The following is a 22,942-nucleotide window of genomic DNA, read 5'->3' as shown; positions in this document are numbered from 1 at the left end:
CCCGTGCCCATTCTCCGTGGCACGCTAGAAATCTCATGTTGGGATATTTGAAAGAGGAAATGCAGCATTCTCCAACAGACCAAAGAGAAATAAAAGAACTTCCATCCTGACTTCAATCTTAGCTGGATCATTACCTCTGCAGTCTCTGCCTTGTCTGGAAGGATCTCTATCCGTGAAGCCATTCTGACATGTGCAGTTATGAGACCCATCAACATTTGAACAGATTGCTTTCTGAGAACAGGAATTCAATTCCGGATATTCACATTCATTGACATCTGGGAGAGAACAACATTTTAATTTGATGAGAAAGGGAAAGGCATTTGAGGATAGATTTGAGAAAGATCATTTCATTATTCCTTGGCATTCATTAAAACTGGATAAATCTTTCCCAACATCTTGAGGAACTGCTCATAGAAAAGCATTTTATATTTTGCTTTCTCCCTACCATCTGAACCCATTACCTGATTGGAGGTTTTTCCGGAGAAAGGGGTGTGACAACATAAAACTTTCTTCCTGGAAAGTTGTGATGTTAAGGGATAATTGGAAATTTCAGAACTGAAATTGGTGGATTTTTATTTGGTGAAATTATTAATAAAGTATGAAACCAAGGTTGGTAGATCAAATTCACTAAAGCATCAGTCAAATTCTAATTGAATGGTGGAGCTGCTCCAGGAGGTTGACTTGTCTCCTCCTGTTCCACTGATAATTGTAAAAATGCAAATTTTTAGCCGCTAGATTTCCTCATAATGTAGGCCGGAGGCAAAGGCCTATTAGTATTACCAGTGGACTATTAACATAAAAACCAAGGTAATGGTCTGGGGATCTGGGTTCAAATCCTACCATTCTACCATAGGGGCAGCACGATCATTTAGTGGTTAGCTTGTGCTGCCTCACAGGGACTTGGGTTTAATTCCAGCCTCGGACGACTGTCTGTGTGGAGTTTGCACATTCTCCATGTGTCTGCGTGGGTTTCCTCCAGGTGCTCCGGTTTCCTCCCACAGTCCAAAGATGTGCAGGTTCGGTGGAGCGGTCGTGCTAAATTCCCCACAGTGTCCATGGATGTGCAGGCTAGGTGGGTTAGCCATGAGAAATGTAGCATTACAAGGATAGGATAGGTAGGGTACATCTAGGTAGGATGCTGTTCGGAGGGGTGGTGTAGAATCAATGGGCCAAAAGGCCTGCGTCCACACCTCATGGATTCCATGAATTCCAGGGTTGGAATTTGAATTCAACAAAATTCTGGAAATAAGATTCTCATGATGACCACTGCCAATTGTTGTAAAAGCCATTTGGTTCATTAATACCCTTTAGGGAAGAAACTTCAGTCATACCTTCTCTGGTCTACATGTGACTCAAGGACCACAGTAACATGGTTGACCCTTAACTGCTGTCTGAGCAATTAGAGATAAAGAATAAATGCAAGCTCGGCCAGCAATGCCCAGATTTCATTAGTGGGCGGCACGGTGGCACAGTGGTTAGCACTGCTGCCTCACAGCGCCAGAGACCCGGGTTCAATTCCCGCCTCAGGCAACTGACTGTGTGGAGTTTGCACATTCTCCCTGTGTCTGCGTGGGTTTCCTCCGGGTGCTCTGGTTTCCTCCCACAGTCCAAAGATGTGCAGATCAGGTGAATTGGCCATGCTAAGTTGTCCGTAGTGTTAGGTAAGGGGTAAATGTAGGGGTATGGGTGGGTTGCGCTTCGGTGGGTCGGTGTGGACTTGTTGGGCCGAAGGGTCTGTTTCCACACTGTAAAGTAATCTAATCTAAAGCCATCAGGCTCCTTAACACTATTTCCCATCTGAAATTCTTTGCACAGCTTCGAATTGCTGCTAGAAATATGTCTATTATTTATCATTCTTCTATTACACTGTAACTCGCGTGATTTACACCTCATATGCACTTTATGCTGTGTACAATTGTGTAGTCTGTGCTGTCAATGTAGAATTCTCAGTCTTGGAGGAGCACTGTCTCATTTTTGCTGTATCAGTTGTATATGGTAGAAATAACAAATAAAGGCTTCTTTCTTTCTCTATCTCTCTCTCTCTTCCTCTCTCCCTCTCTCTCTTTCTCCTGAGGAACTCTTATAGGATTCCCATCTGTTCCAGAAATCCCATTTTCAGTGGTTGGAAGTAAGCCAGTACGGCACAGCTCCCAGATCGTTTCATGAGCACTTTGCACAATTTTACATTGCAGAGGCAATTAATGTCTGGCAGTTGCAGTTCCCATCTAATGAAGGCAGGATATCTCCCCTCCAATAGCTGCTGGCCAATCACAGGGCTGGCTGCTCTTCATTCTCAACAACACCACTGGGAGTAGTGGCCACACCTGGAACTGCAGCGGTCTCTGGACCAGCAACGCAAAATTGTTCAGTGGGGTTAGTAGTCACAGAGCTAACCAGGTCCTAGCCATGTATGGGATGGTAGTCTTTCTAGAAGGAAAGGTGGGTTCTCAAACCAAAGTGCCCTTGCCACTAGGGGAACTTGCCATAGACCAAATCAGGACTGCATCACCCCAACAAATCCCTACCAACGTTCCCCACCCAGATCCAAAGGGGGTGCTGTCAGGCTGTACATTACCTGTGCAATGTAAAATGAAAACATGGTTTCCAAGGTAGAGGATGCCTTTTCAGTTGGAAACAAGCCTAGCTACCATTGGTGATGGGATGAGGCCAATGATTTGTTGTATCTTGAACACTTTAAAATGTCAGTTGGCCTAGGTGTACCATGTGCCATCTACCTGCCAGTGGAGATAGCAAGGCAACAGATGTGACACTACCTCCCATTCCCCCTAATTTCATATCCCTACCCAGCCAAAACTGACATAAAATTCCAAGCAATAATTTCATACCAACTAACATTATTCTTCATTTGTTGATGGGATGTGGGTGTCACTGGATCAGCCAGTGTCTATTGTCCATCCCTAATTGACCAGAAGACAGTTAAGTTTCAACCACATTGCTCTGGTCTGGAGTCACATGTAGTCCAAACCAGGAAAAGACAACAGTTAAGACAGCACATTAATATAGGATTTTCCAACAATGATCAACAATCAATAATGATTTCATGGTCATCATTATGCTCCAGCTTTTTTTTAATTCAATAGTCACGTTGTACCAGGCTTCAAACCCAGGTCCCCACCTGGGGTTCTGGATTAATAGTCTAGCAATAGTACAGCTAGGCCATTGTGTCACCAATGTATACAAAAGTTAAAACATACCTTTGGTTTCCAAGTGACAAACGTCTGCAGAGGTTATTAAAAGCTGTTGCAGTTCTTTTAATATATTGCTCAGTCTTGTCGGAGGTCTGGTACCCAGCAATAGTTTTGACACAATTTTGTCCTCTCCATCTCGTTGGGTGTAGATATGATACATGGAGGAGTTCAATGAATGCAGAGCATCAACCAGCTGCAGTGAAAGCAGAGGTGGCAATGTAAAGTCACAGATAATTATTCAAGAACAACTGATTAACCTGTTCACCATCATTCGGGTCTTGGAGGCAACTCAGCGACTTTCAGCAACAGACCACAATATTATTGACAACACTTCTCATGAGCTATCACTGCTCAATTAATCACTTGCATTATCTAGTGCATGGAAACCCTTAAAGTTCCCACTGGGAAAACATTCCAATGGGAACTAGGCTCCAGCAGTTGCTGTATTTGGAAGAGTAAGGCAGTTAAATGAAGACGGGAAGTGGGTGGTCTTTTGCTTTGTTCCTTCCCCTTTTTCACCAATGGGGATTTGGCTCTTACTCTACCACAACTCTTTGGTGACTATTTGGTAAATGGATCAGGTCTACGCTATTCCTAATGGTTAAAATAGTACAGGAACATGTTCATAAGATACAGAAATGGAAAGCAAAACATTAACTTGCTTATTATTTAAGTCGTTAACTAATCACAAAGCATTCCACATGGCAGCTCAGATGATGTGTCACAGATGCAGCATGTGAGAGCTCCTGGAAACCAGTATGATCCAAGACGATGATATTTGCCGTAAGAGTTTGAGCTAAAACAGCTCTTTCTCAGAATTAATGAGCCAGAGGGCAAGCTATACACATTGTAACACATGAGAGGGGGGGAAAGCTACTCAGGTGCTTTGCACCAAGACTTTCAAGACAAGGGTGCACCCCACACCCTAGGATAAGGTCTTATGATTTGGTCTGCGATCAGGGATAGGCAGATATGACTGTGACTGAGGCAGGCAAGGCAACCCAGAGAGCAGGAGTACCAGCCTTTTCAATTTTCTAACAAGCTGGAGTTTCTTTCTGCTCCTAGGGATTAGAGTGAGAGCTGCAGGGTGAAAGAAATAACTGACCATAACACCGGGCACAGGAAGACATGAAAGTGAGATGCAAAAAGGAATTAGTGTCAGGAGAGGGAGGGAGATGTTATGTGCAGCCAAAAGCATTTGTAACGATGAAGAAGGGTCATTTCAGATTTAAAATGTTAATACTGTTTCTCTCTTCACAGATGCTGCCAGACCTGCTGATTTTATCCAGCACTTTTTTTATGACAGATTGCCAGCATTGACTGTATTTTGCCAGAACACAAAGAGATCAGTCATGATCTTACTGTATGGCAATTTGAAAGGCTGAATGCCATACTCCTATTAGCAATTCATGTGTTTTCATGTAAACAGATTTTGCTGTCCTCTGATACATCTCAAACTCAGTAGAGACAGAAATAAGAAAGAACTTGCATTTTTATCGTGTCCTTCACAATCTTGGGACTTCAAAGTGTTTTACAGCCAGTGAAGCCTTTTTGACGTGTAAGCAGTGGTGTTATTTCATAAACACTGAAACCAATTGCACACAGTAACTCCCACCAACAGCACTGAGATAAAATGGCTATGTAATTTAGTTCAGTGATTGAGAAATAAACATTTGCTAAAAAACTACTCCAGTATAGTATCTTTTATAACAGTGTAAGTCAGCAGATGGTGTACCAGCTCATCAGATTGCAATACCACAGTATATTCTGGTCTCCCTGCTATAGGAAAGATGTTGGGAAAGTGGAAAGGGTTCAGAAAAGATCTACAAGAATGTTTCCAGGGTTGGAGGGTTTGAGCTATAGGAAAGGCTGAATCAGCTGCTGCTATTTTCCCCAGAGCATTAGAGGCTGAGGGGTGACATTATAGAAGTCTATAAAATCATGAGGGGCATGGGTGGGGTGAATAGACAAGGTCTTTTCTCCAGGGTAGAGAGTACAAAACTAGAGGGCATAGACTTAAGGTGAGAGGAGAAAGATTTAAAAGGGACCTGAGGGGCAACGTTTTCACACAGAGGGTAGTCTGTGTATGGAATGAGCTGCCAGAGGAGGTGGTGGAGGCTGGTACAATTGCAACATTTTAAAAGCATCTGGATGGATATATGAATAGGAAGGGTTTAGAGTGATATGGGCCAAATGCTGGTGAATGAGACGAGATTAATTTCGGATATCTGGTTAGCATAGACATGTTGCATCAAAAGGTCTGTTTCCATGCTCAATAACTCTATGACTCTATAAAGATCCCCCACAGCAGTGTAATACTCCTGGAGGACAACACTTAAATCCCATCTTAAATTCTGTCCTCAGCTTTGTAGGGTAAGACTCGAATAGCTTTAGCCTTCATTCCAGGAGCCATTCTGAGTTCATTTTCCCTTTTTGTTCTTTGATGGGATGTGGGCATCACAAACAAGGCCCAACCCTAATTGCCTGTGACCTGAGCAGCTTGCTGGGCAGTCAGAGGTCACCAAATGCTGGGAATGTGAAGTCACATGTCGGCCTGAGTAGACCACCTCAGCAATTGGTGATGATCTTAACCCGTTTCAGATTCCGCATTTAGGAACTGTTGGGGCAACCCTGGAAGAAACAGCTACCCATAGCAACACATTGTACTGTACAGCAAAGTGTAGCCATGTGCCAGGTATCATGGGATTTAAAGCCTAATGGGATTTAACTGCATTTCTGGGGATAGTCAGTGGAAGGCAGGTAGAAGAGGTTCCCTCGCCTCAGCAGTCAGAGTGCTTACTGGAATGTGGTTGTTTAAGATGTACAGGCCCAAAGATAATTGATAAGGTGGGGGAGGGGTCTGGTGAACATCATGAGATCATAGGATGCCTTCAAGCTATCTATGGGCTGATCGCAGTCACATGATGAGCCTGATTGGATGAGTACAGTGTTGAATCGATATTTGATTGGTTTGTGCCCCCCACAGTGTGCTAAAAGAAAATGTACAAAACCTGTAAGTTTTCCTTTATCCAGTGAAGATGTTGCCTGGAGTTTCCCAGCAGCTTGCGGCCCACTGGTCTAAAATAAACCTTTGATGATTGGAAACTGACTTAGGTGGCAAGAGACCCTTTGATCGTTCAACGTCCCCTTTCAGACTAGAACTTAAATACCACTCGCTGTTTGGTGGGATTTCAACCCCATGTTCCTTGGACCACTGGGATCTCAATTACTAGGGCAGTGACATTACTTAACATTGTAGCACACAGCACAAAGTACAATGACTGCAACAGAAAACTGGAAATTCCCACTGCATATCAGAACAGCCCAGATTTTCGTGGTCATAATGACCACAAAAGCGTTAGTATTTGCCAGCAATATTCACAGCAACAAATGGCAACATCTGAATTTTCCTTCAAAATTGCATGTGGTCATACTCAGAGTGAAACAATAATTATTTATACATAAATAAATATTAAGATAACTGATAATTGGTGGATAAATAATTGACGTACCACTGAGTGCAAGAACTTTAGGTGATTCATAAGATCCAATTCATTCTGCTCAAACTCCTGCTTCACTTCAATCAGCAAATTGAAGTATCCTTCACCCACTATTAAAAGACCAAAAAATGACACAATCACCTTCTTGTGCACATGCAACTACACACGCGACAGGTAAATGCCGACAGCAACCAAAGTGAGAAACCCCTTCATAAACATAAGTCTGATGGTTTTCTCAATCCATTTTCATATTGACAACAATTTTGTTTTCGCTCCTATTTTCAAGCCAGTGTTTTTCATGCTACTGTTATAAACACTTGGCGATTGCTCCTTACGATATTAGCATTTCAGACACCGAGTCATTGACTTATTTCAACCACATTACTTTAATAAATCAAACCAAAGATCAATTGAATCTGTTTCCATTGCCCCTTCAGATTAGGGATTCCAGATCATTGCACTGATAGAACTGCCTGAGTGGTACCTGACTGCATTGTACCCACTCCATTCGTTGTTAGAGTGGTCCTTACCTTAAATCGTTCTCATGTTTCCACATGTTGCTCAGTGACCCCAAAGTTCGACACGGTACTGAAAGCAAGAGAGAAAAACATACCAAAGGGAAGAAACAAGTGTTGTTTATCAGTTCCGATGCATTACCTGCTGGAATCGGTGAGACACACACTAATTCCCCACTGATGTTGCAGCATTTCTGCAGGCCTGGACAATCGATGTCCCATCGGCAGGTCTGGTTTGCCGTCGCCTTTCCTTCTGTCGGGCACAGTCCTGGATGTGAAGCGAACTCCTCACTCCTGTTCAAAGCTAAGGCAAGGAAACAGGTGACAGATCATGCAGGTTTAATGCCCCTCCACTCAGAGAATAAACTAGCTGAACAAGTACCCAGTCACCTGAAGTGCTACCCTGTTCATGAGACCATTAAACCATTACTTTTAAATTGTTTAATGTAGACATTAAAATTCAGAGAAAAATGAATTTCATTCAAGTGTGTGAGAGGTGTGTGTTGAATAGGGTAATGGTTCTGAAAGGGTAAATGTTGCGGACTGCATTAGGCTCCATGTAATTTGATGCAGAATCAAGGAGCAAGTTCCAGATCCTGATGAGGTTAGACATGCCATCTCCAGCTCCTGATAGTCATGATGTCTAAGTAATTTACTTAATCTAGTACCATCTTTTATCATGCAATAAACTATATCTTGTTGTTCAGACAAATGCATCTTCCTGTTGAGAATCACCAGGAGAGTTAATCCTCTATTACTTTTAATCGATCAGGCCCTCAGCCTCATTGTAGAGGATGGATTGATGACTCTTATGGTGCAGTGGAAACATCCCTACCTCTAATCCAGGAGGCCCAGATTTAAGTCCCAGCTGTTTCAGAGGTGTGTCATAACACCTCTGAACAGACTGATTAAAAACACATCTAGAAGGACGATGTACAGCAGCATAACCTGCCAGCAATTCATTCCGTAATAATGAAACTGTGTTACAGACTTACTATCAAAGTGATGGTGATCTGGACAGTATCATTCCAATGATCTGATAAAGTGAGCATAGTCTGACTCAGACTGGGATTCGACCCAATGATTAACTACAGACCAGCCATGAGAACACACCAGGCATCTGTCAGTCAGTCAAATGAGCAGGGACACAGCTGGGACTCACAAAAGAAACTTGAGACAAACCATGCTTTAGGAAGGTCTGCCTGGGATGGGAGGTAAGAGGGCAAATTATGGGACTGTACAGGGAAATCTGTTGTGGCCGCTCACAATGAAGTAGATGCAAAGTAACATTGGCTTTCCTCTGCCCCTCTTCCTTGATCCCCACACTGGGTGAGGTTACCATGAAAGATTCGCCATCTCAACCTCTCCCCTTATCTGACGCATGGTGACACTCAAATTAAACCACCAGCTGTGGTCTCTGTCTTGAATAAGAAAGCGGCCTTATGATTCGGTAAGACTATGGCGGCTTTACCTTTTGTAAATTGCATCTCTTGGATCTATTGAGCAAAGCTGCCCACTTGTGCTAACTTATAGTAACCTCTGCAGTAAAGAATCTCAAAGATCCGCCTCCTTCTGAGTTAAGAAGTTCCTCCTCATCTCAGTCTCAAATGGCATGCCCTTCGTTCTGATACTGTGTCTCCTGTTTCTAGACTCACTGGCCATCCCACTTATATCCAACTTGTAACTTTAATGAGGTTGCCCAAGAATTTGAACTGCCCAAGCACAGGACAAGAAATTTAGAGACAAGAGACCAAACAATTTTGTGACACTAATCTAACAAGAGCTAAAATTCTAGATAGGCACTATCCAATCTCTCTTTATGATACTCTCAGACAAGTATAGATACTCAATTCTCTAGGACTTATGTAGTACATGGTAATGCCCATTTTTCTCAAATCTTTTTGCAGCAATTGATTTGTGCTCCTGTTGTTCAACCAGAGCTGCATGGTAAACTGTTTTAAAGGTCACCTTTGGGGAAAGCTTCCATAGATGCCAATCTCCACAGGATTGATAGGTGGGGAATGATTTTTGATAGGACAAAAATATACAGCATGGAAACAGACCCTTCGGTCCAACCAGTCCATGCTGACCATAATCCCAAATTAAACTAGTCGAACCTGCTTGTTTCTGAGCCCATATCCCTCCAAACATTCCTTATTCATGCAATTATCCAAATGCCTTTTTACTGTGCCAGCATCCAGCACTTCCTGCTGAAGCTCATTCCACACGTGACCCACTCTCTGTGTAAAAAAGTTGCCCCTCATCTCTTTTTTCAATCTTTCCCTGCTCACCCTCATCTTGAAATGCCCCACCCTAGGGAAAAGACAACTGCCATTCACCTTATCTGTACCCCTCATGATTTTGTACACCTCTTTGAGGTCACCCCTCAACCTCTTACACTCCAGTGAAAAATGCCCCAGCCTATCCAGCCTCTCCTTATAACTCAAACCCTCAATTCCCAGCAACATCCCAGTAAATCTTTTCTGAACCCTCTCCAGTTTGATAATATCTTTCTTTTAACTGGTCAACCAGAACTGCATGCAGTGTTCCAGAAGAGGCCTCACCAATGTTCTGCACAACCTCAACGTGAAGTCCCAACTCCTATACCCATAGGTCTATGAAGGCAAGTGTGCTAAATGCCTTCTTAGCCACCTTATCTACATTTGATGCAAACTTCAAAGAATTACGTACCTGAACCCCTAGGTGTCTCCATTCTAAGACACTATCCAAGGCCCTTATTTTAATTACATAAGTCCTGTCCTTGGTTGTTTTATCAAAAGGAAATACCTCACATTTATGCAAACTAAACTCAATTTACCACTCTTCAGCCTATCGACCCATTTGATCAAGATCTCTTTGTAATCTTAGATAACCTTCTTCACTGGCCACTATACCACCAATTTTAGTGTCATCCGCAAACTTACTAACCACGCCTTCTATATTCTCGTCTAAATCAGTTGTAAAAATGACAAACAAAACTTTGTCATGTTTCACTTAACGGCATGTTGGCACAAGTTGTATGAAGAACAGGAAAGGAGAAAGTGAGGACTGCAGATGCTGGAGATCAGAATCGAAAAGTGTGGTGCTGGAAAAGCACAGCAGGTCAAGCAGCATCCAAGGAGCAGGACAGTCGACGCTTTGGGCATAAGCCGTTCATTCCTGGTTAACGGCTTATGCCCGAAACATCGACTCGCCTGCTCCTTGGATGCTGCTTGACCTGCTGTACTTTTCCAGCACCACACTTTTTGACAACTGAGGAACAGGAAAGTCCATTATATGGAAAGGTGTGCAGAAATTAAGAAGAGTCATTGGGTGGACTTTAATGCCCCTCCTATTGGATGAGTTTGGTGGGGTGGGCAAGGAGGAATTTTAAAAAGTGGGAGTTTGGTGGCTGACGCTACCTTCCTACTTCTGGCCCAGTGAATTTATGAGGAAGGCGCAGAGGTATTCACACAGCAACAGAAATGGGACTCTTTCCCAACTGGAGTTGTGTGTGAGCACCCTGAGGGAGCTCCTCATTCAAAGGCACTCAGTACCTTATCAAGGGATTTTATAACAAAATGTGCTGGAGGAGGGGTGGGTGGGAGGGGTGAGAGACAAGTCCCTGCCCTCGTTGCTGACTCACATCCTCAGATATCAAGCCTTCAAAACAGCAGAAGACATGGAATGTACAAGAGAGAACTTAAAAGGGAGATTAGAAGAGCTAAAAGATGACAGGAAAAGATACTGGCAGATAAAAGAAAGGAAAATCCTAAATTGCTTCACAGGTATTTAAAGGGAAGGGATAGCAAGGGAAAAAGTAAGGCACATAGAGGAACATGGCAGTGATTTGGACATGGAACCAGAAGATGTAGTAGGGTTCTAAATGAACACTTTGTGTTGGTGTTCACAAATGAGTGTGTCGATCAGTTGTAAAAATCAGGGAGAAGGTCTGTGATACAATTAAAGTAATTAGCATAGGCAGAAAGGAGGTTCTCAGTGGTCTGGCATGCTTAAAAACAAATAAACCTCCAGGGCCAGAGGAGATGTATCCAAGGCTGTTCAGCAAGGTAAGGGACGAAGTAGGAGGAGTGCTGGCCAAAATACTCAATCCCTCTTTGGTATTGGAGTGGTGTCAGAGGACTGGAGGGCAGCCAGTATGGTACTGCTAGTCAAAAAGGCAGCAAGAGATTAACCAGGAAACTACAAGCCAGTCAGTCCAACCTCAGTGATGGACGAACCGTTGGAAACAATTTCAAGGGACAGAATTAATCTGCATTGGAGAAGCAGGGATTAATCAAGAACAGTCACCATAGTTTCGTTTAAAGGCAGTCATGTCTGACCAACTTGACTGAATTTTTCGAAGACGTGACCAGGCATGTTGATAAGGGCAGTGCTTTTGATGTCATCTATTTGGACTTCAGCAAGGCCTTTGTTGGGTTCCACATGGGAGACTGCTAGGAAAGATGGGTTCCAAGAAAATTTGGCAAATTGGATCTACAATTAGCTGAATGATAGGAAGAAGAGGGTAATAGTTGATGTGTTTTTTTTAATTAGTTACCACAGAGGTGTCCTTGTTGTTTGTGGTTTATGTGAATGATGTAGACTTGAATGTAGGAGGGTTGATCAGTAAGTTTACAGATGGTACAAAATTAGTGGGGTGATAAATGGTGAGAATAGCCTTAGACAACAGAAGGATAAAGGCAGACTGGTCAGACAGTCTGTTCAGTGACAAATAGAATTCAATCCGGATAAATATGAGATGATGCACTTGGGCAAGAACAACAAGACAAGGAAGTACAAAATGAACACTCGGAGCCTGGGAACCATCAAGGATCAGAGGGACCATGTTGTGTGTGTATACCAGTCCCTTAAAGTTACCGGGCAGGTGGAGAAAGTAGCTAAGAAGGCGCATGACATATTTGCCTTCATGAGCCAAGACATAGAGTTTAAGAGCAGGGAGGTACCTGTATAAAATGTTGGTTAGGCCATAAATCAAGTCGAGAGTGTGGTGCTGGAAAAGCACAGCAGGTCAGGCAGCATCCAAGGAAGAGGAAAATCAACATTTTGGGCAAAAGCCCTTTATCAGGGATGAAGCTGGGAGCCTGGGGGGTGGAGAATTAAATGGGAAGGCCGTGGGGCTGGGGACAAGTGCAATAGGTGGTTGGAGGTGAGGGTGAAGGTGATAGGTTGAAGGGGAAGGTGGAGCAGATAGTTGGGAAGGAAGATGGACAGGTGGGACACATCATGAGGGCGGTGCTGAGCTGGATCTGGGATAAGGTGTGGGGGAAGGAAAATCCATATTGATGCCATGGGGTTGGAGGGTCCTGAGGCGGAAGATGAAATGTTCTTCCTCCAGGCGTCGGATGGTAAGACAGTGGCGATGAAGGAGGCCCAGGACCTGCATGCCCTTGGCAGAGTAGGAGGGTTAGTTGAAGTGTTCGGCCACGGGCCGGTGGGGTTGATTGGTGCAGGTGTCCTGGAGATACTTTCTGACGTGCGAGTAGATTACTCTATGCAGTTCTGGAATCCACATTATAGGAGGAGATTTATCAGGATGTTGCTCAGGCTAGAGAGTTTTAGTTACAAAGAGAGATTGAACAGACTGGGGCTGTTTTCCTGTGAGCAGAGGAGATTAAGAGAAGACATGATTTAGACAAATAAAATTATGTGGGGCATAGTTGGGGTGGACAGGAAGAAATTATTCCCCTTGATGGAGAGATTGATGACTGGGGTTATAAATTTAAGGTAAGGGGCAGGACTGTTAGAGGCAACACGAGGAAAAGTTCTTTCACCCAGAATCTGGTACTCACTGTCTGTAATACTGATAGAAGTTGAATCCCTCATAACACTTAAGAAGTATTTATATATGCATTTGCGATGTTAAGGCATATAACTCTGTAGGCCAAGTGCTGGAAATGGAATTAAAAGACTCAGGTGATTGTTCCTTGGTACAGACATGAGGGCCAAAGAGTCCTTTTCCGTGCTGTAGGCTTTATGACTCCAAGATTCTATGACCCCACACATCAATAACACAAATACCTTGCTATCCACCACTGGCATCACTCATCTGTGTACTCAGATACCTAGCTGATCCTCAGACACAGTACATGTATATAAGTGACAGCCATTCAACCCAAGTGGCAGCATGGAACAATGAAGCTCGTCTTTGTGGGTGGAGCTAATTGCCTGTTACTTGGTCCTCGATGCCAGGAAGGCCTACCACAGTCCAGTTAAATGCCTGATTGACTTAAATCGGTGCCCTTCCTGAAAATGGTCAACATGGAACTCTTGTCAACTCTCCAGCCAGCTGGCAACCTCCAATAAATGCCATGGTGATATAAGGGCACAGAGGAGGCCGTTCAGCCCATTGAGTGTGTGAGTTTGCGGTAGTGCAATATAGTCAAGTTCAGTCGCCTGTGCTATCCCTGTAGTCCTCAAACATATATCCCTCAACATTCTGTATAAGTTTCTCTCCAAATCATTGACCATCTCTACTTCCACCACCCTCATAGGGCCATAGGTTAAGGGCCTTTTTCACTCATTGTGTCAAAATGTTTTTTCTCATATTCCCACAGAGTCTCATGCTGAAAACCTAAAATCTTCCCTTTGTGTCATTAACTAAAAAATTCCCAATCTGATCTTCAACCAATAGAATCCTTTTAGAGTTAAATACAACTCAAAATGTCACTATTGCTCTGAACAAATTAATGCATTGATGTAAAGTTCCACTTACCAACATTTTAATAAAAGCGCACTTTTGACATTCCTTAGACTAATGTCTCCTTCTTTGGCTGAATGTTAGTTTTTGTTTGATTTATGCTGTATAGGTGCTGTATAAATCTACAGTGTTGTAAAAAGGTTGGTATGTTGATAATAGGTTTGAAATAAACAGAATATATGTTGAAGAATCATAGTATGGTCTATGTCTCACTTCTGGAGCCAGGTACAATTAACTTGCAACTTCCATATTCCTTCCATGTACCTCATAAACCTATGCAACTTCCATGTCTCAATTCTCCTTCCATGATCACTCACCGGCCTACATTTTGTACAGAACAAATGATAATAATAGCAAGTCCTGAAATATTGAGGAAAAGAATAACCATTCAGAAATATGTCTTAGAAAAAAACTCCCTATCTTATCACCCTATAGATATTTCCGATATGGACATTTATAAGGTCAGTATTGTACACTTGGTCTCACATCATTCTCTTTTCATTTTGATAAAATAAACAGACAATTATTGAAAACACTGAACAAAGAAAGAATGGCTCATTATACCCTCATAAAAATGTCAATCAAAGCAAAACCTTTACTTCTACCTGTCCAATCTGATGAGCTAGTCCATTGGGGTTAGAGAAATGGTTAGGGTTAGGATTTGTGAGTACAAGAGCTCAGCCAAACACTCAGAATGAGGCCTTTTGAGTAAACAAATGTCTAGCTCTCTTTCCCTGTTGATATGGTCCAAAGATGACCTCATTACTGATGCTTGGCTGAGCTTCAAGACTAAGGGCAGGTGCATGCCTTATGAACCCTGAGCCAATCACATGTCTTCAAATTCAATGACCAGGGATTTCTACCATTCTGCTCCCATATTACAATCCTAACTTCTCACTGGGTATGCTAGGGACTTCGTTGTTTTGGTTTACTTACAAGTAAAGTTACACCAAAGTAGTGGGAGCAGTTCTAAGGAAATTTACAGTCAACACGATCAAAACTATTTTGTGATCTAAAGACCCAAAATTAACTGTGACTTGTAGGTGATTTACTGGGTACAGAAGCATAGTGGATTTTAGCATGAATTAGTAATCCCGGGACCTGGACTAATGACTCAGAAACATGAGTTTGAATTCCATCACAGGAACTGGGGAGTTTGTATTAAGTGACTGCAACAATTCTGGAAGAAAAATGCTGGTACTCACAATGAGAAAAATGGATTGCATTAGTCTCCTCCCCACCTCCCCCCCCCACCACCCCACCACCGTACCCATGGGAGATACGTTCCAAGACCAACCTTGGAAGCCCAAGACCTTGGATAGGAGGGAACCCATTCATTTAAATGGGAAACGTACCTTCCCAGCAGCTTCCTGGTTCCTGGTTCTGGAACATTCCCTATAATATATTTGGGCTGTGGGTAACTGAGAACCGCGGTAAGCAGACCTGCGGATATGGGGGTCGCCCTGTATTGCAAAGTCTAGATCCCAAACTCCTTTAATGAGGCAAGTAGTGTATCTTTATCTAGTCTGGTCCATGTGACTCCAAAGCCACGATCATATGGTTGACTCTGAACTCCTTCCAAAATAGTTTAGCAAGACACTCATTTGTTAAAAAAAAACAAACCACCTTCAGAAGAGCAAGTATTGGGGATGAGCAATAAATGCTGACCTTGCCAGCTTCACATATCCAAGTCCAGGGTTATGAATTGTTACAGTACACCACCATTCATCCCATTTTGTCTACACTGACTCTCTGAATGAGAAAATCACTTAGTGCTATCCCCCCACCATCTCTCCTTAACATCTCATGAATAAATAAACAAATTTGGAATCAGAGCTTTCTTATAATTCCCTCATCAGATGTGGGCATTGCTAATAGTTGCTGATCCCTAACTGCCACTTGTGCGTGACATACTCAGCCATTTCAGAGGCAGATAAGAGTCAGCCATATTGCCATGGGTCTGGAATTACATGGAGTATAGACCAGTAAGGATAACAGATTTCCTTCCTTAACTGGCATTTATTGACTAGATATACACCACTGCTAGATTAAGGGTCAACATTTTTGAGACTAGTTTTCAATTCCAAATTTATTCATGAATTGAATTTACGGATGAAATTTTGGTTCTGAGGTTAACATTGCCGCCTCACAATGCCAAGGATCCAGGTTTGATCCCAATCTTGGGTGACTGTCTGTGTGGAGTTTGCAAATTCTCTACATATCTGTATGGGTTTCCTCCCACATTCCAAAACTATGCAGGTTAAGTGGATTGGCCATGTTCAAGTATAGTGTCCAGCGATTGTGCAGGCTAGGTGGGTTAGCTGTAACAAATGTGGGTTATGGGGATAGAGTGGGGGGGCTGAGTCTGGATGAGATGCTCTTTGGAGGGTCAGTGTGGTTTTAATTGGCTAAATTGCTTCTTTCCGCACAGTAAGTATAATGGAAATTAAATTCCACTAGTTGCTGTGGTGAAATTTGACCTGGTATCCACAATACCTTAGCCTGGGCCTTGGAATTATTATTTCAGTGTCATTACCACTACACCATCATCTCTCCCCTCCATAAAATGTACCTTTGATTTTTTTTTAAAAAAGAGAATTAGTTTAGAAATTAAGAAGCAAGACTGTTGGGTATTGCAGTCATCCTGAAAGTGTCATCTCCTGATTGTACACTCTACCAGAAGTTAGTAGTACCCATTTTTCATTAGGAATTATTAACTGGCTATTTTACCATGGGATGCATTACAGCCAAGCCAGATCATCTATGTGCACACTTCAGCATAAGACATTGGATGGTGGTGGGCTGTGGAAATCAGGAATGGTGTTTGGTGTTCCTGTTCCTGATTCCCAGGGCTACTAAGGCCAACTTCAAATACCAGCACGTCTCCCCAGAGATTGACAGCTAAAGATGAATCCATTAGATGTTGAGACCATTTTCTATAAGCATTTTCTATAATGTAGGCAAAATGACCGCCAGAGATCTTGACAGAAAGATACACTCGCCGATTGTCAACAGTGATGTTGGCCCATTCCACTTCAACATGACCGGAGGGTGCATTATAACTGAACACGTCAAGTATCTGGCAACCAGGAATATGTTCTTGGAGACCCACTCAATGCGTCTTATTCATTGAGTGTAGCATCTCACTCACTAGCTGTGTGGGATACCTTGTGCCGACAGCCGGACCACCACACTCATCCCAACTTCTTAGGAGAAATCAACTGTTCCAGCTCCACACTCCTATCCCTCCACACCAACTCCCTGAGCCCTTCATCTTCCAGTGGAAGCTACCTGACATGGTTCCATACCTCCCAACACATCCTACATTCTGGATGTTGGTGACTTTTCGAACTACACATGGGAAATCCACTCGCAGAAATCATGTACATTACACACCCGATACATAATGACTCGGTAAAAATATATTAAGAAATATATTATTAAATAACCACAGATATATGGGTTAACACCTGCACAGATATATAGTTTCATAAAATACATGAATGCTCAGGGCGGCACCATGGCTAGTGCGGCACAATGGCTCAGTGGTCAACACTGCTGCCTCACAGCACCAGGGACCCCAGGTTCGATTCCAGCCTCGGGCGACTGTCTGTGTGGAGTTTGCACATTCTCCCTGTGTCTGTGTAGGTTTCTTCTGGGTGCTCCAGTTTCCTCCCACCGTCCAAAGATGTGCAGGTCAGGTGAATTGGCCATTGTAAATTATCCATAGTGTTCAGTGATGTGTAGGTTACGTGCATTGGTCAGGGGTAAATGTAATTTAGTGGGGTCTGGATGGGTTACTCTTTGAAGGGTCGGTATGGAATTATTAGGCCAAATGACCTGATTCCACACTGTAGGATTCTATGATCTGTAATATCTGTCTTTCAGCTTCAGAGAATTCTTGTGAATATTACATTGCCAATAGTCCTCAGCAATAAGAATCTGAGTTTTCAAATTATCCTGTTCTATTCAGGACATTACAACTGGGTTGTCAAAGGGTAACTTTTAATACTGGATGCTGCATTTTTATGCCCAATCTCCACATACCCTGTCCACATAGCTGGTATTTCCTCAAGTATCACTGTGATCATATTTTCAAGGTTTGCTACCAGCAGATAGGTTATGATTTGTATCTCTCTCCTTACACTCTCCTGTCACGACCTGAACCCTCATTGAAACCTGGTCTAAATGCTGGCCCCTCCACATTTCACTTCAGCTCTAATAAAGAGACATCTAGAATCGAAACATTGGCTTGCTCTCTCTCCATGCCTGACCCACTGTGATCTCCAGCATTTGTTATTTTCAGTACAGCATCCAGCATCTGCAGTAATCTGCACCTAAGTTATCATGTTGGCTTCTTAAATCAACTGACGTGCCCATCTTTGATGAATCATTTTGTTTCAATTCCACCCCAACACTCCACACTTACTGTCACATATCCCCATTAGTATTGAAAGCACAGTTACATAAAGGAAATGCATCGTGTCAAAAATATTTTAAAAACAAAGATTTTGCATTCACCTGTATTTACTTATAGAGATAAAATTACCATGCATCTACTTACAGGTGTATAACTCAGCTTCTTGCCCTAAGGCAAATCCAGCTAGCAAAATCAGGACAATGGTTAACATCCTAATTATTGTCTGAAATATAATATTCCAAACTATTCCACACTTCTCCCAGGCTGTCCCTCCTGTTAATTTGTGTTACACCGCCATGTAAGCTCCTCAGTGCCTCTCCCTTTGTCGCTCGCGGTTCTATTCCTTGCTCTTTATGACCCCTCAAATTGAGCTGCTTTTCGGCACTGTCAGTCATACACCTGTGAATATTGCACCTGTGCTCCCTCTCAGTTGTGTTTGTTCTGGCCCTGCCCTCTCCACCCTTCCCCCTCCACCACCTCCACACACAAACACATGCACACTCCTCCCACTGCTTCCAACATCTCCTTCTGCAGCACTGTGTGCTCCCACCGGCATTCATTCCAAATAGCACATCGCAATCCTCTACTTTCAAAACTTGAGGCTGGATTTTCAGCCAACAGCACAACGCAGGGTAATACTCACAATTGCACCCTGTCACTTTTTAAGCATGCACAACTTCCCACTCATGTCAGTCCCTTTTGTCCTGCAATTATAAGGGTACATCAATGCAAACAATCAGGACTCGTGGAAATGCTAGTGTCATACCAATACATTTCTTCTTCCAACCGTAAAAAATTAAATTTATGGTCTTCTCAAATGGCAGGGAAGTCTCCAGGGGTCCAAATGGTTTACTCCCTCTCCTAATTCTTGTGTGTTTTTATGTCCAACCTTTATTTATGTTCATTGGGTGCAGGAACTGGCAATTCCAAAAGCTTTTCCATTTCCAATTGTTAATTTGAATTACACAGTTTTTTCTGGGGGAGCTGGGAGACAATCCTAACTGACCCAGCCACAGGGAAACCAATGGGATCAAGTGCAATGTTGCTTTGACATGCTGCCTGATGTTAAATCACACTGGCAAGAGTGTGAAACCAACATTCCTCTCAATCCTGTCTGTTTTCTGTACAATAATGGGACTCTTTGTCCAATTAGGCTAAACAAAGTGCAGAGATGCTGTTACATTTAAAGCTAGGCAGGGCTAGGTTAGAATTGAGTCAACCACAATCTCTGACTGGCACAGTAGGATTGCGGGATCAAATAGCCTACCCCCTCCTAATTTGTATTTAAAATATATACGTGGAGCTCATTTTTTCAGCCTCTCCATCCCTTCTAGATATCATAGCTCCTCACTGTCTCTGGCTGTCGGCAGCCTATTTGACCATTGAGCGTGATGCATTCACTGAGTTGTGAGCCTGTACAACTACAACTAGACAGAGCAAACACACAAAGGATGTTCCTGATGACAAGGGAGACCAGAATCAATTATCGCAGTCTAAGGACACGGAATAAACTATTTAGGACTGAGATGAAGGGGAATGTCTTCACCCAGAGAGTGGTGTGCTTCCGGAATTCACTACCACAGAAAACAGTCAAAGCCAACACATTGTATGATTTCAGGAAGGGGTTGGATAGGGCACTTAGGGCTGAAGGGATCTAAGAATATTGCGGGTAAAGCAAGAAGAGACTCTTGAGCTGGATGGTCAGCCATGACTATAATGAATGGCAAAGCAGGCTTGAAGGGCTGAATGGCCTACTCCTGCTCCTATTTTCTATGTTTATATGTTTCTACATCTCATGCCAGCCTTTACAAGAGCTTGATAGCCTGAAGGGATGCTTGCCATTGAATATTCAAAACAACTCCACCGTGCTATCTGATGAAATCCAAAGAATTGAAAAGGAAACAATCGGAATTAGATTTGGTTTCATTTCTTTCAGAACAACATCACAGAAGAATTCCCTCAAAGAGTACTTCACAATCATAAGGTCTGATGTGGCTTTATCGTGATCTCAGCTTTGGAGCTAATTTTTCTTAGCAGTGATGATGCCACAGCCTCCACGTCAACACCCAAAAGACCAGCTAATGAACCTCTCCCTCTCCTCCCGAGAGTGTACACATCCACGTGGTTCCACCAAGAACTGATCTCCAAGGTCCCGGAGGCATAATTAGCACAAGCAAATAAAAACAAATGCCATGGTAACACCTCACATGTAGCATGGGGGTAGGGATGGTGTCAGAACAGAGGCAAACCAAAAAGAGAATTTAAAATGGTTAAATAAGAACATGATCATAATGTAACATTGTTATTGCCGAATATGTATGCATTAGTATGTCACATTTACTCAGCAATAGGCTTGGTTTCAGGGTTGAATGCAACTAGGAGCTCTGGCAGGAGGGAACATATTTCCGTTGATGGGGGAGTGCCGAACCAGAGGACACAACTTAAAAATACGGGGTAGACCATTTAGGACAGAGATGAGGAGAAACTACTTCACACAGAGAGTGGTGGCTGTGTGGAATGCTCTGCCCCAGAGGGCAGTGGAGGCCCAGTCTCTGGATTCTTTTAAGAAAGAATTGGATAGAGCTCTTAAAGATAGTGGAGTCAAGGGGTATGGAGATAAGGCTGGAACAGGATACTAATTAGGAATGATCAGCCATGATCATATTGAATGGCGGTGCAGGCTCGAAGGGCAGAATGGCCTACTCCTGCATCTATTGTCTATTGTCTATTGTCTATAATATAAGTTATTTCTCTTCACTTTCAACATCACCATTAAACACTTCTAAATCAAAAGAGGTGTCTTTTAAACAATAACATCCTCTAAATCTAAACTCAGATCGATGATTCCATTCGGGTATTCATTTTCCAAGTTGCCCAAACCAATTTTTGTTGACTCTCCAGGTCAATTCCATATCAATTACAGTTAAGGTGCTACCAGCCAATCAGAAGAGATTTTCACACTACCATTTTGCATTAGATTCAAACCCAGATCCCACTGCTAAAAGGTCAATATCCAAACTCTCAGCACTCAGTGTGTCTCAGTGAGATACATCAAAGTCTATGACAGGTTAGTCAGAATGTAATCTTGACATTTTCATTCGAGCCATTACTTTTAAAAAGTTCTGTGGTCGAGTACAGGCATCTTAATCATCCTTATTTCTGAAGGTGGGTCCCATTCTCAATTTGATTACCCAAGTTTTTTCTCCTTCATGTTCTGACAAAGTAACCATTGGCATCAAACATTTAATTTCTATTATCTCAGATTTGAGTAACGGATCTTTTGGCATTTGATCTTCATGCTTTTATTTGCATTGTTCTGGTGGAACTGAAGAGAGATTGTGGTTTTACTGAACTTTAGGAGTGAGTTAACTGAGGGGTTCAGTCCCTGCGAGAACAGGCTCCATTTCCAGACCTGCTAACTTGCACCATTTGTGAGCAGTTATATGTAAAATCTGAAATAAAGACATGGAATTACACGGCACTTCAAGAATTTATTTGACACATTGTGTCTGAGCCAGTTCTCGGACAGAACTATTCAATTAATCAAACTCCTCACCACACCCTGCCCTGACCCTACCTGCAAATTGTTTCTCTGTCAGGTACTTAATACAAAAATGAAAATGGTATAAAGATTTAAAGAATAGGTGCTAAACACCTTTGTATTGTGTTTCCTTTACCAAACAAATAAATTTATAAATTTCCCATCAATACGAGCCTAAAACATTTCAGGGTCTCATCCAGCTCATGTACTGTCCTGTTAAAAAAGAAGTTATGAATGAAGTTACAGAAATAGTCCAAAAATAAAGATGCTCACAACCAAAAAATTCAGATCTGTGTTTAAATTATCCTACTCTCGATGAAAGATTATTTCTGGAGATATTGGCTAAATCATTCCACTGTAACAAAGACTAAGTTTTCTTTAAAATCGTTCTGGTGAATTGGATGAACCTTTTTTAACATTTATATCTTGTTCTGAGCAATTCAAGAATTTTTACACTTAAATGTTATAACATTCCTCGCATGAAAGGGCAAGGCAGATAGGTATTCATCTTTTTACAGAATCATAAAACAATGCAGCATTCTGCCACTCACTTAGCTCACAGCTCTGAAATTAACACCCCCTTCAGTGAGGGAGGCTTGCAACTTACTGTTGACTCTGTTCCCATGTCTTATTCAAACATTAACTTTCAGATTGTAACAATGCTGCATCAAAAATACTTGGTTCCTTACATCACCTCTGTTTCTTTTGCCCAAGAGGGCAATTCCTGTCATGTCCAATGTACTCCTACTGCTACTTTCTGAACATTTTGCTACATTCCGTAACGAGGATTGAGATGAGGAGAATTTTCTCAGAGACTTGTGAACCTTTGGAACTTTTCACCCTGAGAGTTGTGGATGTTTAGTTGTTATGTTCAAGTCAGATTTTTGATTAACAAGAGACATATGGGTAAAATAAGCAAGGGTAACTAATATGTTATACCATCGATTGTAAAATATTTCGGGATATCTTGAAGCTGTTGTTTATGAATCATTGTATAATGTTAGTTTTTTCATCTTTCTTTACAGCTTGAACATGAGAACCTAAGAATTAGGGTGAA

General features: G+C 42.4%; 1 protein-coding gene across 3 annotated transcripts in view; it reads right to left on the bottom strand.

The window, feature by feature from the left end:
- The window catches only part of LOC140486490 (uromodulin-like 1), a 117,342-nt gene extending 98,635 nt beyond the window's left edge, over positions 1–18,707 (bottom strand). For all 3 annotated transcript variants that reach the window (XM_072585722.1, XM_072585723.1, XM_072585724.1), the window contains exons 1-5: positions 18,489–18,707; positions 7,367–7,528; positions 6,722–6,819; positions 3,216–3,402; positions 135–275 (exon numbers count right to left, since the gene is read on the bottom strand). In XM_072585722.1, coding sequence (XP_072441823.1) covers positions 135–275; positions 3,216–3,402; positions 6,722–6,819; positions 7,367–7,528; positions 18,489–18,555 — 655 coding nt within the window. In that variant the 5' untranslated portion in view covers positions 18,556–18,707. The remainder of the gene's footprint in view (positions 1–134; positions 276–3,215; positions 3,403–6,721; positions 6,820–7,366; positions 7,529–18,488) is intronic.
- Positions 18,708–22,942: the final 4,235 nt, after the last annotated feature.

The sequence above is a fragment of the Chiloscyllium punctatum genome, chromosome 15 (assembly GCF_047496795.1).
Source record: "Chiloscyllium punctatum isolate Juve2018m chromosome 15, sChiPun1.3, whole genome shotgun sequence".
Lineage (NCBI taxonomy): Eukaryota > Metazoa > Chordata > Chondrichthyes > Orectolobiformes > Hemiscylliidae > Chiloscyllium > Chiloscyllium punctatum.
The sequence above is the reverse complement of the archived record's forward strand: the minus strand, read 5'-3'. Positions and strand labels throughout refer to the sequence as shown.